At 39.9% G+C, this 18,199-nt stretch overlaps 1 protein-coding gene across 3 annotated transcripts in view; it reads left to right on the forward strand.

Moving 5' to 3' along the window:
• The window catches only part of drp2 (dystrophin related protein 2), a 203,391-nt gene that overhangs the window by 152,001 nt on the left and 33,191 nt on the right, over positions 1-18,199 (forward strand). For all 3 annotated transcript variants that reach the window (XM_058076030.2, XM_078788607.1, XM_078788608.1), the window contains 4 exons: positions 3,874-3,934; positions 5,072-5,133; positions 13,260-13,334; positions 16,266-16,467. In XM_058076030.2, coding sequence (XP_057932013.2) covers positions 3,874-3,934; positions 5,072-5,133; positions 13,260-13,334; positions 16,266-16,467 — 400 coding nt within the window. The remainder of the gene's footprint in view (positions 1-3,873; positions 3,935-5,071; positions 5,134-13,259; positions 13,335-16,265; positions 16,468-18,199) is intronic.

Here is an 18,199-nt window from a genome sequence, read left to right on the forward strand (position 1 = left end):
AGCTCATTTTTAATTCCAAGGTCTTCCAATGCCATGACAAGGCCGTAGTTTAAACTATACCGTGTGCCAGGTTCAAACTCCTGTGACACTTGTAAAAACACTTAAATACAGAAGAGACAGACAACAATATTCAAAGTTACTCGCAGCGAGGAGAGTGAAACCGCATACCCAGTGACATGCCCCTCCACTCTGAATATGCAGTTCACACTCCTCTCTTTTTATTCTCTTTCGGGGGTCCCTACTACATGGTCGTGCAACTCTAAGGGGGGGAGAGGGCAGTTGCATGAGCTGTATTTGTTTGTCTATGTGTGCGTGTATATGTGAGAGTAATTACTTTTATTGTTTTATGAGTTCACATCCAGGCACCTCCAGGACCTGGGGGTCGCTGGGGGTCTCTGATCAGGGTCACAGGAATGTTTCTTCTTCAGCACATTCAAACACTTTCTATTGTCTAAGCAAATGGATATAAGTGTGATAACTAACGCTATATTCATTCTATCTACATTTTATTCTAACACCGTGTGTATTTTGGTTGCAGATTTGCACGCCTGTCTTCACTTTGCGAGAAGCCTCCCCGGCGGTGCCCATCACATACCTCATTGCTTTCACTTGTTTTCCAATTCTGTCTCTTCTAGGAGCCTCTGCTGTGCAAATGATACAGAGGGGCTGCCGGCAAGGCAAAAAAAATATGATTTACTTTGCCCAGTTGACTGACTGACTGATGACGCGTAATGGCTGTGCTTTCTGTGTGAGCATGAATGAGCGTGAGTCTCTCCGCAGCTTCGTGAAGTTTTTCCGCTGTCATGCTGGCTCACAGATGCCACACTGGGGGTGTAAATAGCAGCACTGCTGAGCTTTCTGCGCCATGTGGGGCTGTCTGGATTTGTGGCACTGTTAGGTTGCCAACTTGTTGGCTTGATATGCAATATATTGCATTACATATGAAACTGTCTAAAACCATAGCTTAAAGCAATATCATTTCTAGAACACATTTGCTCAGTTTTTCTCTTAAATGAAAAACATTCCTGCTACCGGATTTTCATCCTTTTTGTGTTACCACCGAAGGCTACTTTGAAACTGCTCTTCATTCTTGGCTCGCCGCCCTTTTTTTCTTGCCTTTGCGGAGTTTTAAAGTGTTCCCACACAGCTGAGGTCTTCAACAGTTTGTCTTCTGTTTGGCTGCCAAGGTGAACTCGAGCGTAATGTTCACGGCTGTGGCTAAGAGGGGCGACGACAGGCGCGCCAGCTGACACAGAATCACGTATTTGCACATTTTTCATTTTTAAATTAAAGATAATTTGATTTTCTGCCTAGATTTACTCTCATGGGCTGTTTTGTTTGGTACGCCAAAATACATGTTTAAGAAACCGTACTACCTTTGTTAAAAAGAACCATTGTCCAGTGTCATGGGTTCATTAAAAGAAGAAAAATAAATTGTTACAGAAACAACACAAAAATATGATGGCTAAGAAGAACAAAAGAAATACACAAATCTAGAAGAAAATAATTCAGGCACATGTTACCAACAATGTAGCCTTGTACCCCTTCTACTGTCTCATTAATGCAACAGCAACGACTCTCACATGTTCCTCAATCTACTCCCGTTTGGAGAGACACCTTCCCTTTAAATACTCTCGCCCCTCCCTTGGGCGTACTCACTCAACAATTGGGGTGCAGCACCATGTTTGCGACTTGGTTCAGTCCAACGTCACCTGACCACTACTCACGCGCCAATTTCGCTTCTTAGGGGGCCGTCCCAGAAGTAGTCCTTTCCGGTGTGCGTCGGCAGCAGGCTGACAGTCTCGCGGTTCAATGAGGTGAGTCTTGCGTATGCATAGTATGGATTGTGTGTGGCCTGTGGAATCGAATGTGCACCCTCGAATGTCCACACATGGGGAATACGTTGTCCGGACGCGAGGAGAAGATGTCTCATAGGGACGAAGGCGTTCTCTTCTCCGTCACATCCAGCCATCCATTTTCTTCTGATTATCCGGGTCGCATAGGGAGCAGCCAAACCCCGGTCCCCGGCCACCTCCTTCAGGTCCACCGGGAGATACCAAGGTGTTCCCAGGGAGGCACCTGACAAGTGACACCTCGCCTGGGAGGTATCCGGATGAGATGCCCAAGCCACCTCAACTGGCTCCTTCCGATGTGAAGGAGCAGCGGCTCTACTCTAAGCCTCTCCCAGATGATTGAGCTCCTCAATCAGGACCTCATTCCCAACCCGGAGGGAGCACTCCACCCTTTTCCGACTGAGAAACGGCAGCCTTGGCGGAGGCCAACGTTTACCGGAAACAGGCTCGACTTACTACTGGCAATGCGAACCAGACTCCTGCCCCGTTTGCACAAGGACCGGATAGCACGTAGTAGCGCGCCACCAATCCTGTACTCCCGGAGCACCCCCCCCAAAGGACACCAAGAGGGACACGGTCGAATGCCTTTTCCAGGTCCACAAGGCACATGTAGACTGGTTGGGCAAACTCCCATGCACCCTCAAGCACCCTTGTGAGAGTGTACTAATCAAAGACATCAGTGATCATCTTCCAGTGTTCACAATTTATAACAACAGACCAATGGAGGCTGCAAAGACTGTCCAAAGACTACGTTCATAAGACAGAGTCAACCCTTTCAAGAAGGATCTAGAAGAACAAAAATGGGAGTGTGTGTCCAGTGCCAAAGACGTGGATGAAGCATACGAACACTTTCTACATACTTATATGAAGCTGTACGATAAGAACTGTCCCTGAAGAGAAAAGTCAAAGAAGCAAAAGAAAAACAACCAGCCATGGATGACAACAGGGCTTACTAATGCTTGCAAGCATGGCTGCGTTATCATTAGCATGGCCTCAACACTGGTGACCCCTGCTTGTTGAAGGCCTTCAGCATTTGTGACATCCCAGGGGATGTTGGGTGATGTCTAACTAATAAGTATACAACAATAACATGTCCGTGATTTTTTTAAATATCCCTCTTGAGGACCACCACAAGTACGAAATCAAATGTCATTTAAACATACATTAAAACATTAGCAACAACACAAGAGAGCTGTAGAAAGTTCGATCATCGAATGACTTTAGCACAGTTAACATGAAGGTAATATCATGTAGCTTCATCTTCTACACACAAATCCATTCCATGACCACAATCGCCGTCTAGCTTGAAACAGAAGTGCACAAGGAATAAAGATACAGTCAGTGAATGTCACAGTAGTTTGCTTCAATTTCATTTGTAGTACTTCAATTTGCAAATTATACCTTTATTTTTACAAATTATATATATATATATATATATATATATATATATATATATATATATATATATATATATATAATTATTATTGATCTTTTGCTCATTTGTTTTAAACTTATTGGCCCTCCATATAACCTCATCACACAATTTACAATATAAACAGTTGGACCTTGTTTTGATTAGTTAAATATTATACATTGAGAGATAAATGTGTTAAATTCAAAACCTAAATAAAATAGTATATTAACATTGCTTACCATATAAACACACACAAAAGGTATCATTGAGGACCGATACCAATTCCCAGGCACCGGGCATTGGTACTGCATCGTTTCAAATGTGAAAGGTACCCATCCCTACTCGTTTGACCCGAAAGTGTTTGAGACTGTCTTGACTGCAACCCAATGTCCCCTCAACTTATCAATTATTCCCAATGCTGAGCATGCTCAACCTGGCCATATATAACATACTGTAGAAGTTTTCATCCTTTCTTAAACCATGCAACATTTTTTTGTTATAAAGGGCTGAATGGTCACTGTCTGGTCACAGTAGCCATTGTGCCGCAATGGCTCTTCATGCTTTGCGTGCCGATCCTACAATATAATGACATGTCTGTGTGTGCAGGTTCAGTGCAGATACCATGGGAGCGTGCCATTTCCCCGAACAAACTGCCATACTACATCAAGTAAGTACAACATCACAGTCAATGCTTTTATTTTAGGGACTTTTGTATAGTTATATTGTATTTTGTATGACAAATTGCAACTCTGTCAAGCAGCACTGGCTACATCTTTGGACCCAATTGTATTTGGTTTCCATTGGTCCACAATGACCTCACAGTACCAAATATAGCAGTGCAATTGATGCATCCAATGGTAACTGTTTTTCTTGAACATACACTACACAGTTTGTCATTTTGCCAAACATTTGTAGTTTAAGTTGCTGTTAGAAGGTGGATAAATAAATGATTAGCAGAGGAAAGGTATTGAACCACTGCAAGCCCAAGTTGCCGGAGCACTCAACTGTTTATCCATTTATCTCATCAATACTGCTTCACCTTCAAAGCGCTGATGCTTGTGTGCGTGTGTGTTTGTGTGTGTGCCTGCCAGGTGGACAACATTCTTTCTTTCTCAATTGTACAGTCCTTTTTGAAGTTGGCATATTGACTTGTGTGAGTGATATCGCAGGTCCTTTCTTCCTGCAGCTGTACAGCCAGCACTGCTCCCAATAGACTACACCGCTATGTTCATCTGTGCAATACTTGGTTTTATATTCAGTATAGTTATTCCAGACTCCATTCACTGTACAATATCTGATCAAGCTCTAAGTGCAATATATTAATTTCTGCAGTATTTTTATAATGCTTCTTAGTTAACTGCAAGATCTCAGTGTATAGACTGGTCATATGTATATTTCATCTCATATTTCATATTATCTTGCAAACTGTATTTGTACATAACCCTGGGTAAAATTGTTAATTTGTTAATACTTTGGTTGTTTATATTGTTTATTTTTTATATTGTGCATTTTGTACAGCTCAACTGATTCTGTTCTCTTGCTGCTGTGCAATGCAAATTTCCCATGCATGCAAATAAATATCTTATCTTATCTTATCTAGAATGAAACATGGTGGCACTGCCTTCAGTTTTAAGTTCAACTACATCCTTTAAACCCTCCAGTTAAAAAAAACATTCTTGTTCATATTATAAAATACGTATGTTTTTAATTTCCCTGCATTCAACTTGTGTTTTGTTGCCTTTTTAATGTCAACCTTTGCTTTGTAAATGTGCTCCATGAATACAGTACATTTGCTTTCCTGCAGCCATCAGGCGCAGACTACATGCTGGGACCACCCAAAGATGACAGAACTGTACCAAGCACTGGGTGAGTAAGGAGCAGTACGTCACTGTCCAATAAAGGAGTATATATATATATATATATATATATATATATATATATATATATATATATATATATATATATATATATATATATATATATAATATTTTATTTATTTATTTTTTGCCAAAATGCAAAAATTTTTATCAGGTTCCCATCCAGCAGTCTGTCTTTGTTTCCGTTAATGCATTATATATGTACTACAGAGTTAGTGATTAGTGATTGTGCTCCAAGATTTCTGCCTCGCAACAAGTGGCAGCGCGTCAAAACTTGATAGAATCTTTCATTATTGCTCAAATAGATGCCATGCCTCAATTTGTGTAAACGTTTTAATTATCGCTAGGGCATTTTTCTACCAAAACTGCAAAGAGGGTGTTAATTGGACACAGCTGGTAACTGGAGAGTCTGTTATTTCATACATTAAAAAATTCATTATATCTTAAAACTTGAATAATGATTTAGAGTGCATGACAAAAGTGGAGAGGATAGCATATATTGACATGTATATTGCACAACACAGCAGCAGCAGAAATCAATGTTGTAATAGCACTAAGGAGGACAGCCAGCCTTAATACCACAGATGAATTGATTATACACAACAGTGCAGCAAGTGTAACATCAATTAGGTTGACACCTACGTTTGAGTAGTAATATTTTAAATTGCATGCAAAGATTGATAAACCTCAACTTGAGACAATCTTTCAATATTGATGCAATGGATGCCACGCTTAACTGGAAGCGGCCAATACTGTTATTTCTTACATTTCAAATTCAGGTGTCTCAGCTTCTAATTTCACCAGTGATATGCATATGTTATCTTGAAAAAGTATGTCACATATATGAAGGTGAATTTATGGTTAACACAAAATTTATGTGATCAATAACTGTGGATGATCATTATCGGAATCGGTGTAACGGCCTTGTTAGATCTCTGAAGGACAAAAGAATGAAAATAAAGTTTCTTTCCTCTCCACTTCTGCACCCCTCATCAATGCCAACCACGTTGTGTGGCAAAGAGAGGAGTACTTGTTTTAATGGTGATAAACAAAACACAGATTTTATATTTACAAACGTTCACAAGTTTTTCACAACACTGCCGACTAGTGGCCAATATAAGTAACGGAGTGGGGGAGAGAAGAGGAAGGAGTGATGATTAATGACACGTGACACACAAAAAGCAAAAATGAAAAACACATACCTGAAGGACAAAAGAATGAAAATAAAGTTTCTTTCCTCTCTCTGCACCCTACACAGACGGAACATAAATTACACAATGTAACAAAAACCACGACGGGCCTAGTGTAACGCAAATCCCGCCAGAAGTGTAACTAAAAAGAGGCCTTTTTAACTAAAACCAACGGTCAAAATAACATAAAACCACTTGAAATGACAAATATATATCGACATAAAAACAATATACACAACCCAGATGAGCAAATCTTAAACTAAACAACACATTTTGTCTGCAGCTCTTTAACTGGACTTACCCTCATCAATGCCAACCACCTTGTGTGGCAAAAAGAGGGAGAGCTACCAGAGCTGGGGGCAACTATGGAAGCCCGGCAGGAGCAGAAGTGAAAGGATAAAATACCGCATATACAAGGAAAGCAATGAAAATAGAGTAAACAAATTAAGAACAATAAATAATTAATTGAGATAAAATTCACACAATTACTAAATAATAATAAATTCACACATTTAGAAAATAAATAATAAAGTGCATTTTTAACTCCGTTACATCGGCAGCATAAATCCTGATTGAATCATCCCTACTATTTTGCTGTCATGTATATGTCAATGGCATGAATGGTTTTGGGTTAGTTTTGATGAATCAAACCTGTACCCTCTGCCAAGAAAGGCAGATACGGGTACCGTAAACCACTGGTGGTTGTGTGTAGAAATGTGTAGTCTTCAAGGCAGAGGTGAAATCCACCTGGCATTAATCCCTGGGTCCGGAACCTTGCGCAAAGTCCAAAAGCTCAAGCAAGAGAGAAGGGAAAAGGAAATCCCATCAGATGGTCGCTTGACAGATTGGTCCTTGTGGCTCGAACGCCGGCCGGTGTTGTGCCGAGTTTTGCATGCCTGCCGGTGTTGTGCCGAGTTTTGCATGCCTGCCGGTGTTGTGCCGAGTTTTGCATGCCTGCCGGATTTTGCATCCACCTCGCGGGAGCGCGCACGCTCAGTTAAAACCGAAAATATGTGACGCTGCGGGGTTTTTTCGCCACAGGACTTCACGATAATGAAGATATTATACTTTGTGTCTCCTTTATCAGTTACTATGAGATACCTAAAGCACACAGTATATGAAAACTTCGATTTATTGGCTTGGTATTTGTTTGGTATGTCAAGCATTTGACGCATGCGTATCCAGGAATACGGTGAGTGGAGCGGGTTAGACATTTACAATGTAATTGTGGCGCTTTGTAACACATTTCTTCCGCCAATAATATATTTCTGCATAACTAATGACAAATATGAAATGTGCAAGTATTTACCTATTCATTTTGTGGCCAGGAGCTGACGTAATTTCTATGAGGCAGTCGATCTCACCCGTTTGACATACTTTGGACTGTAAAATGACAAATAAAAGTGTTGAACTTGGGGGCTCCACTCATTCATTCATTATGTGGCAACACCATGGTTATTTGGTGAATTTTAAATTCCCCATCAGCAAATATGGGTGCATGCATTTTATGGCAGGGCTGATTTTTGACCTGCCGAGATTTGCATCCACCCCTATTTGGACTGAGATAACTTCTACATGTCTATAGTTCACATGATTTACTTTAAAGACATCCATCTCTCATGTGGATGTCATCACTTGAACATAAAAGTTCCCATATAGGAAATATGGGTGCATGCATTTTACGGCAGGGCGGATTTTGACCTGCCGAGATTTGCATGCACCCCCTATTTGGACTAAGATAACTTCTACATGTCTATCATTTGAACAAAAAAGTTCCCCAATTGGAAATATGGGGTGCATGCATTCCACAGCGGGTGGATTTTGACCTGCCGAGATTTGCATCCACCCCTACTTGGACCAGGATAACTGCTACATGTCTATAGTTCACGTGATTTACTTTAAAGACATCCATCTCTCATGTGGATGTCATCATTTGAAAAAAAAAGTTCCCATATTGGAAATATGGGGTGCATGCATTTTACGGCAGGGCAGATTTTGACCTGCCGAGATTTGCATGCACCCCCTATTTGGGCTGAGATAACTTCTACATGTCTATAGTTCACAGGAATTACCCTAAAGACATCCATCTCTCATGTGGACTTCATCTTTGGACCACAAAAGTTCCCATATTGGAAATATGGGGTGCATGCATTTTACGGCAGGTCATATGTTTGACCTGCCAAGATTTGCATGCACCCCCTACTTGGAACAGGATAACTGCTACATGTCTATAGTTCACATGATTTACTTTAAAGACATCCACCTGTCATGTGGACTTCATCATTTGAACAAAAAAGTTCCCTAACAGCAAATATGGGGTGCATGCATTTTACGGCAGGGCGGATTTTGTGCCTGCCGAGATTTGCATGCACCCCCTATTTGGACCAGCATAACTTCTACATGCCTATAGTTCACATGATTTACTTTAAAGACATCCATCTCTCATGTGGACTTCATCTTTTCAGCAAAAAAGTTCCCATATAGGAAATATGGGGTGCATGCATTTTACGGCAGGGCGGATTTTGACCTGCCGAGATTTGCATGCACCCCCTATTTGGACCAGCGTAACTTCTACATGCCTATAGTTCACATGATTTACTTTAAAGACATCCATCTCTCATGTGGACTTCATCTTTGGACCAAAAAAGTTACCTAACAGCAAATATGGGGTGCATGCATTTTAGGGCAGGGCGGATTTTGTGCCTGCCGAGATTTGCATGCACCCCCTATTTGGACTAAGATAACTTCTACATGTCTATAGTTCACATGATTTACTTTAAAGACATCCATCTCTCATGTGGACTTCATCTTTGGACCAAAAAAGTTCCAATATAGGAAATATGGGGTGCATGCATTTTACGGCAGGGCGGATTTTGGCCTGCTGAAATTTGCATGCACCCCCTGTTGTGTGCTTGGTAATGATCTACACCATCCATTGTTTAGACATGTAGAAGTTACGCTGGTCCAAATAGGGGGTGCATGCAAATCTCGGCAGGCACAAAATCCGCCCTGCCGTAAAATGCATGCACCCCATATTTGCTGTTAGGGAACTTTTTTGGTCCAAAGATGAAGTCCACATGAGAGATGGATGTCTTTAAAGTAAATCATGTGAACTACAGACATGTAGAAGTTATCTTAGTCCAAATAGGGGTGCATGCAAATCTCGGCAGGTCAAAAATCTGCCCTGCCGTAAAATGCATGCACCCCATATTTCTAATATGGGAACTTTTTTGGTCCAAAGATGAAGTCCACATGAGAGATGGATGTCTTTAAAGTAAATCATGTGAACTATAGACATGTAGAAGTTATCTCAGTCCAAATAGGGGGTGCATGCAAATCTCGGCAGGTCAAAATCCGCCCTGCCGTAAAATGCATGCACCCCATATTTCCTATATGGGAACTTTTTTGGTCAAATGATGAAGTCCACATGACAGGTGGGTGTCTTTAAAGTAAGCCATGTGAACTACAGACATGTAGAAATTACGCTGGTCCAAATAGGGGGTGCATGCAAATCTCGGCAGGTCAAAAATCTGCCCTGCCGTAAAATGCATGCACCCCATATTTCCAATATGGGAACTTTTTTCTTCAAATGATGACATCCACATGAGAGGTGGATGTCTTTAAAGTAAATCATGTGAACTATAGACATGTAGCAGTTATCCTGGTCCAAATAGGGGGTGCATGCAAATCTCGGCAGGTCAAAATCCACCCGCTGTAGAATGCATGCACCCCATATTTGCTATTGGGGAACTTATTTGTTCAAATTATAGACATGTAGAAGTTATCTTAGTCCAAATAGGGGGTGCATGCAAATCTCGGCAGGTCAAAATCTGCCCTGCCGTAAAATGCATGCACCCCATATTTCTAATATGGGAACTTTTTTGATCCAAAGATGAAGTCCACATGAGAGATGGATGTCTTTAAAGTAAACCATGTGAACTATAGACATGTAGAAGTTATCTTAGTCCAACTAGGGGGTGCATGCAAATCTCGGCAGGTCAAAAATCTGCCCTGCCGTAAAATGCATGCACCCCATATTTTCTATATGGGAATTTTTTTGGTCCAAAGATGAAGTCCACATGACAGGTGGGTGTCTTTAAAGTAAATCATGTGAACTATAGACATGTAGAAGTTATCTTAGTCCAAATAGGGGGTGCATGCAAATCTCGGCAGGACAAAAATCTGCCCTGCCATAGAATATTTCCAATATGGAAACTTTTTTTTTCAAATGATGACATCCACATGAGAGGTGGATGTCTTTAAAGTAAATCATGTGAACTATAGATATGTAGAAGTTATACTGGTCCAAGTGGAGGGTGCATGCAAATCTCGGCAGGTCAAAATCCACCCGCTGTAGAATGCATGCACCCCATATTTGCTATTGGGGAACTTTTTTGTTCAAATGATAGACATGTAGAACTCATCTTAGTCCAAATAGGGGTGCATGCAAATCTCGGCAGGTCAAAAATCAGCCCTGCCATAAAATGCATGCACCCATATTTGCTGATGGGGAATTTAAAATTCACCAAATAACCATGGTGTTGCCACATAATGAATGAATGAGTGGAGCCCCCAAGTTCAACACTTTTATTTGTCATTTTACAGTCCAAAGTATGTCAAACGGGTGAGATCGACTGCCTCATAGAAATTACGTCAGCTCCTGGCCACAAAATGAATAGGTAAATACTTGCACATTTCATATTTGTCATTAGTTATGCAGAAATATATTATTGGCGGAAGAAATGTGTTACAAAGCGCCACAATTACATTGTAAATGTCTAACCCGCTCCACTCACCGTATTCCTGGATACGCATGCGTCAAATGCTTGACATACCAAACAAATACCAAGCCAATAAATCGAAGTTTTCATATACTGTGTGCTTTAGGTATCTCATAGTAACTGATAAAGGAGACACAAAGTATAATATCTTCATTATCGTGAAGTCCTGTGGCGAAAAAAACCCGCAGCGTCACATATTTTCGGTTTTAACTGAGCGTGCGCGCTCCCGCGAGGTGGATGCAAAATCCGGCAGGCATGCAAAACTCGGCACAACACCGGCTCCCAGGATCCCGTCGGCGTGTGACGTCACTGTTTTTTTTCCCACCAACCACCCCGGCGCGCCGGATGAGTCTTCTTAAATACACGCCCTCTGCAGGCGTGGCTTCTCACCACAGTAGCCCTTTGCTGGTGATGAATGACGTACGTATATATGGCATGTGTACAACTCCTGTAATTGTTCCCCTGTACCGAGACCATGACAGCAGTTTTCCTACAGCTGAGTCTTGTAATATATAATATATATAATATATATAATATAGTGATGCGCTTACGGACCCCACTACCTCTGCTGATGGAAAAATAAAAACCTCTCTTTGAGACGGCTCCACTCAGCTTCTTCATAGCCCAGATCGCCCCTCCCTCCCGAGTGATCATCTAATCACTATTAGTATGCAAACGAGCCAACAGGCAGCGCCAACATTGTGGAAACAGAGAAAGTGATCCATGGTACAACTAATAATTAACTACTAAAAACAAAGAGTAATATAACGTTGGTTGTTAAAATCTGGCTGTAGGATATATATTTTTTACTGTTGATTTTTTAGATATGGAGAATATATCATCAAAGGTATTCCTATTTGGCGACGACAGACCATGCTGGTGGATCGAAGGCAAGATCCTGCCGTTGTTAACTGTGTTCACTGTCAAAAGACAGCTGGGATAGGCTCCAGCATACCCGTGGCACTAGTGAGGATAAACGCCATAGAAAATGGATGGATGGATGCCAGGAACATGACGCGCATTGTGGCCTCCAGTGGGCCCTGCGCTTCTAAAGGCAAGGAGAGGTGTTCATTCGATTGGTTAAGGTAATCTTAACCAATCTTAATTTAAACTCGGCTGTGTTAACTCCTTCACGCCTTCTCTCCTCATTCTTTGCCACTGGAGGAGGGGACCCGGGGCGTGGGTGCGTTGCTCTACGCTGCTCACAAAAATTGCGCACTGGCCACACCAAGTTGGTGTGGCGCAGGTGAGGCGCTGGGCAGGTATGTCTGGTATACACAAAGTAGAGCCCAGAGTCAGATTTTTTTTTCTTGTGCTGTATGCCCTAAAATCTAAATTAAGACCAAAATAAGGTTTTGAAAAGGTCATGCATGCACAATGAACCTAGAATATATGGTTTCCAAATTTCAATGACATTACGGAACAAAATTAACTTTTACACAATAATCACATTTTTTTACATGGCTCTGTATATATCATGAATCATATCATTATTGTACCGTATAATCATTGCAGTTTACTTTCTATACCACGCAGTGTTTTTCTCCTATACAGAGTGATTGAAAAGTAACCCCCAAATTTGAATTATAATTCTTACATGAAATGAACATGAGAAGATAGTAAGTTTGATTTAAAATGTCATACTGCCAGTGTATTGCATTATTTTGAGACGTATATAAGACATCCAGCCATTTCTGTTGGGCTTTCAAATGGAGGAAAAAAGAACATAGATGAAATTCCCACACATCATGTAACAAAAAAATTACAACTTAAATAATGAGTATTTTAAATAGAAAGGTTCTTTTCAATCACCCTGCATAAACATTCATGGGAAGGAGATATTAAAGCAGCCTCTTATTCATGCCCCTCCATGATGCCACCTTTTGGCTTTTATCTGAGGGCCAAAGCTGTCACACATCCATTAAGGAGCCTCGTGTCTGTTTTGGTTTTTAATCCAGGGGCTGCATCCTGATTGCTGACTGTCGCTTAACCTTTCATGAACTGATTAAACAACACCGTGTGTTGTGATACCAACCTAATGTGATGAAGGCACAATGAAGGGATTGTGTGCCCAGTAAAGAATTATAAACTGGAATGATGAACGACAACCCTGGTTTCTCTAATCTTTATGATCTCTCCTTTAGCCGATATGAACAACATCAAGTTCTCCGCATACAGAACAGCGATGAAGCTGCGGCGTGTTCAGAAGGCGCTTAGATGTAAGTTGCACTGCTTACTAAAGTGATGTATTGCTAACTTGCACCACTGCTAATCCGTAATGGCAACTCTCATCGAGAACTCCGAGCTCGACCGGGTTTTCACTCAGAATCATGGCTCCGTTTTGTCTTTATTGGAGAAATTGTTGAGGGGGAAATTAAATGCTCTGTTATGGGTTAGCTGTTAACTTCACCAGAATTAGTCAGTATTAATTAGAGTCTCTTTAGTGGCCTCAATTTGACTGAGAAAAGAGGAGGTAATCAGTTTGTTCTGCATGCTTACACCTTGAATGTGTTCTGCTTCAGGGTCAAAGCTCTCGTTAAGGGGCCTGAACATCCCACTCCTGGATATGTTTCCAAAGGTATTCAAATGGAGAGATTATCTGCTAGGAGAAGTTCTGGGAATGATGCATTCAAAAAACTGCAGTGTCATGACTTTTTTCAGAAGGAAGACATATTAACGATAATTAACAACAACAAGTGCTTTCACACTTTTTTGTTTTGGTTCAGTTAGGAGTAGGATGGTTTGTTTGGTCAAATGTGAACGTGATCAAACGCTGGCGTGCCCCCAACAAGTGAACTGAGACCGCTTGAGAGATGCTTCACTTTAGCTCAAATGTGAATGAATAATAATAATGTAATAATATAATAATATAATAATATAATAATATAATAATATAATAATATAATAATATAATAATATAATAATATTATAATATAATAATATAATAATATAATAATATAATAATATTATAATATAATAATATAATAATATAATAATATAATAATATAATAATATAATAATATAATAATATAAATGAATAATACATGGACCAAAGATACAGACCAGTGTTACAAAATAACAAATACAATGGTGTGAAAAAGTGTTTGTCCCCTTCCTGATTTTCTTTGACCATTTGACCTGACCGTTTGTCACACTTAAAGGGGACCTCTTATGCTTTTTCCACTTGTCTGACCTATGAATGTAGTTAGAATGTTGTATTCTCGTGTTAAACCATGCCAAAGTTTCTGAAATCCAAGGAAATACAGATGGAATAGGTGCAGATTCTGGAAGATCTAGAAAGCTTTCGGTAATTGTGTGTAGCTGCTCGATAGGAGTCCAAAACTCAATAAAAGGGTCGGAAATTTGCATAATAGGTCCCTTTAAAATGTTTTAGGTCATCAAACAAATTTAAATCAATGACTAACGGCGCATATTGTTTTGAGAAGCCAAATTCTTGACTTAACTGTCCCCAGCAACGAGCTGGAACTACTTTCCTCAGCACCAAGATCCGACCAGAAATTGGCTCAGGACACGAAAAAATCAGAAATATCCTATGCTATCCTATAGTGTCAATCAAAACTGAGTATTATTATTAGTATTATTTTTGTACCGTCTCTAATGTCCCAGGTAGTGAGCGCATTTCAAGATGTGCTAGTGTATATGTAGACATTATAAATGTATATGCTGTTTTCCACTGTTGAGACACTGGTGTTTAAAGTGGTGTATAAGCTGAGCGCATGTACGTTAATGTTGCTGCCATATTGGATGTGGCAAGGCTGAGGTGTAAGTGAATACAAGTAAATGTACTTACTTTCATGAAGCACCTTTCTACAAAAAAAATTTAAGTTAATGCCGCTCGTTTATACATTCACACACATACTGATATACTTAAATAAATAGTTAGGTACCCAAAACAATGTGTTTGATATTCTCGAATGGCTAAAATAACAACTTTATTTATCCCGCTCTACAGCACAAAGTTTAATCTTTCCAAAAATAACGTAAATCAGGGCACAAGAAACACATATATTCTTACATAAAACAAGTCATACATGAATTATCTCCTCGCAGATGGGTGGAGTAGCCAACAAAATAACTGTACTCATTAAAGAGTATTGTTACTCTACAACAATTTTACTCAAGAAAAATATACTGTATATGATCTTACTCATATTGGTATGGGTTGATATCGGAATGGGAAATGGACAATATCAGCATATCGGTTAAGCTGTTTCCCTACTGATGCACATTTCCAGCATTCGTGGCACAGTTGCCAGGAAAAAAAATGTCCAAAATGTCTCTCAGTCACTCATCATCTTGTGGTCTTGTCTGCTCTCTTATGTCACCCCTCCACTCCACTGAATCTACTATACGTATATAGTGCATATAATTGGCTGGCTGCCTGGACAGTGTCTCTCTATCTCTCTCACACATCACACTTTGTGAGTGCATGAGCGAAAGAACCCATCACCCCGTTTTTAGGTATATATGTATTTCCTCTCTCTGTCTAGTTTTCCATCCGAGCCAGCAATTATACTATAGCTGCCATAAGCACACACTTTTAGATGCACTGGCCATCAAATTAGTTTAGGAGCGCCGGTACCACATTTGCGTCACATATCTTGAAGCATGCGGTTAAGTGGATGAAAAAGGCTGAAAATAAGCCTCACATAGTGTATTTGTTTGTGAAAGCACAAAAGAAGCACCCCTATGGTGTTGCCTGTGTTATTATTTTTCCTGTGGCAGTTTTATTCATACCCATAAGTGGAATTGATGCAAAATTTGTCACACAGCACCTCAATTCCCTCTACTAAGCACCATCTGTAACTTTGGGGTGTTTAGGCAAATCAGCACAAAATTTGGCACATACCTTTAGGGGAGGAACAAGCACAAAAATAAAATAAGAAGAATAAAATTAAAATTAGAAGAAAATTGATTGAAAAACATGGCCGCCACACAACAAAGCATATTTGGTATTTAGCGACCATTTGTCTAATTATGATAAAACTTTGGGGACATCTCTATTACATACAGTACAGTAGCATGTCTTCCAAAGCATCTTGACCACAACCCACGGGGGGTGCCACGAATGCCGTATATGCCACACTACACTGGTGGTGTTGATGTGTGTGTGTGTTTTTGTGTCATAGTGGACTTAGTGACGCTGAACAACCTAGTAGAGGTGTTTCGGGAGCAGGAGCTCCATCAAGCGGAGCACGTAATGGACGTGGTGGAGGTCATCCACGGGCTAACAACACTCTACGAGAGGCTGGAGGAAGAAAGGACTGTCCTGGTCAACGTTCCACTCTGCGTGGACATGTGTCTCAACTGGCTGCTCAATGTCTACGACAGGTGGGACAACGATAGCGGCATGTGGTATCACGTCACACAGTGACTTATGACTTACATGGCATTATTATTATTATATGTATTATTATTATTATATTTATTATTATTATTATTATTATTATTATTATTATTATTATTATTATTATTATTATACACATGCATTTTCTTCTTTTCATTATCACAATAAAAAGTCATTGTCTCATTTACACAAACCATATATGGTGAAATAAAAAAAACGGGGAAAATTCGCAAAAGTTAAAAAAGAAGAAGAAAATACATATAAAATAAGGCAATATTGGAATTAAATTAAAGTAACTCATTTATCAATATAAAATCTATGTAAAAATAAAATATTTTTAAAAAAATAATTAAACATCTTCAAATTTATTGATAGTGTAAAGCTAAATAAAAATAAAAATGAGATACTGTCTACAGAATATTCCCAAATAGGCCTTAGGATAATTGATCTTTTATTGGATTGTATATTAATTTTACTCAACAAATTTTTAAAGTTTATTGCCTTTAATACAACATATTGACTGTGTCATAGGCTTTGTGCACAGACGTCTTTACAGTGCCACAACACGACTAAATCTCCAGTAGCGTACTGGATCAACCTTGCTGTTTAAGACTGTAGTGGTAACAAACTCACTTTCATGTCGACTTTCAACCCACATATTGTTGTGGTCATTAGTGTCTGTTTCTTGCCATCTCACACAGCAGAGACAGTAACACGACAGAGCGTAAACCAATGAGGGTTGTATATTTGGTGGGTCCCTCTTCAGTACTTGTTACTAATCAGCAACTTCATTCGCTGCATAAATTCCAGTAATTGCTTTTGTTTTTCATATCAATAACAGCAGCAGTGACTCTGTGTGTGTGTTCATTTTTGCGAAGGAGGTTATACTGTACAGTATAACTGTATAGTCATATGTGTTATTCATAGAAAAAGTAACTCATCTGATTTTCATGAAATTTTGTGCAGGCATAAGGACATGGAAGCATAGACGACGCAAATACAGTTTGATGCAGATTTTTATTTGTTATGTTTAGAAAGCACTGTGAGAGGCGTTACAAAACTGTTCCTTTGTGATGTCACAGATGAGCAGGCTCTGCACTCCCCGAGCTCCTCTTCTCTGTTTACGTTGCTATGCTGGCTCATAAAAATGGTTCTTTGGATGTAAGAGAAAGCCACATTTTTTTACAATTCCTAAAGATGCCACCCTCAGTGGTTGGAGTTCCTGATTCCCTGCCAGCAAAAGAAAAGCATTTTAGTCTGTCAACGGCATTACACACTGGACTGTTTTGTGAACATGGACCAGTAAGAGCTCTTTCCAATGTTACTTGGTCGTGTCAAAGAGCGGTTGTCTGCGTAGCATTGAAGAGTGTGCATACAGGAAGCAGGTTGCTAATAGCCATTTCCAATCACAATAGTGGCTCTACCCAAGTTTTTTTCAGCACTTGTAGTCCCGCAAAGCTTAAATCTACAAAATGTACATCTTAAACTAACCTCTTTTCTTGAGAAACTTTGGACTGTCCAGTCTCTACTTCCGGATCGGGATTGGGGATCCAACACATATGTTAAAAGCAGACATTTTAGAAAGATAAATCGCAGTTTATTATCAAAATCTATACCGTTTATAAACTCCTATGAAGTTGGGTTAGCCGCTAACACAACAGCGGAAGTCCTTCTAAGCAGTCGGGCGTGTGACCAACCACAGCGTAGTGGCCATGC

The sequence above is a fragment of the Doryrhamphus excisus genome, linkage group LG23, assembly GCF_037039965.1.
Source record: "Doryrhamphus excisus strain RoL-2023G ecotype Guam linkage group LG23, RoL_Dexc_Guam_v1.1, whole genome shotgun sequence".
Classification (NCBI taxonomy): domain Eukaryota; kingdom Metazoa; phylum Chordata; class Actinopteri; order Syngnathiformes; family Syngnathidae; genus Doryrhamphus; species Doryrhamphus excisus.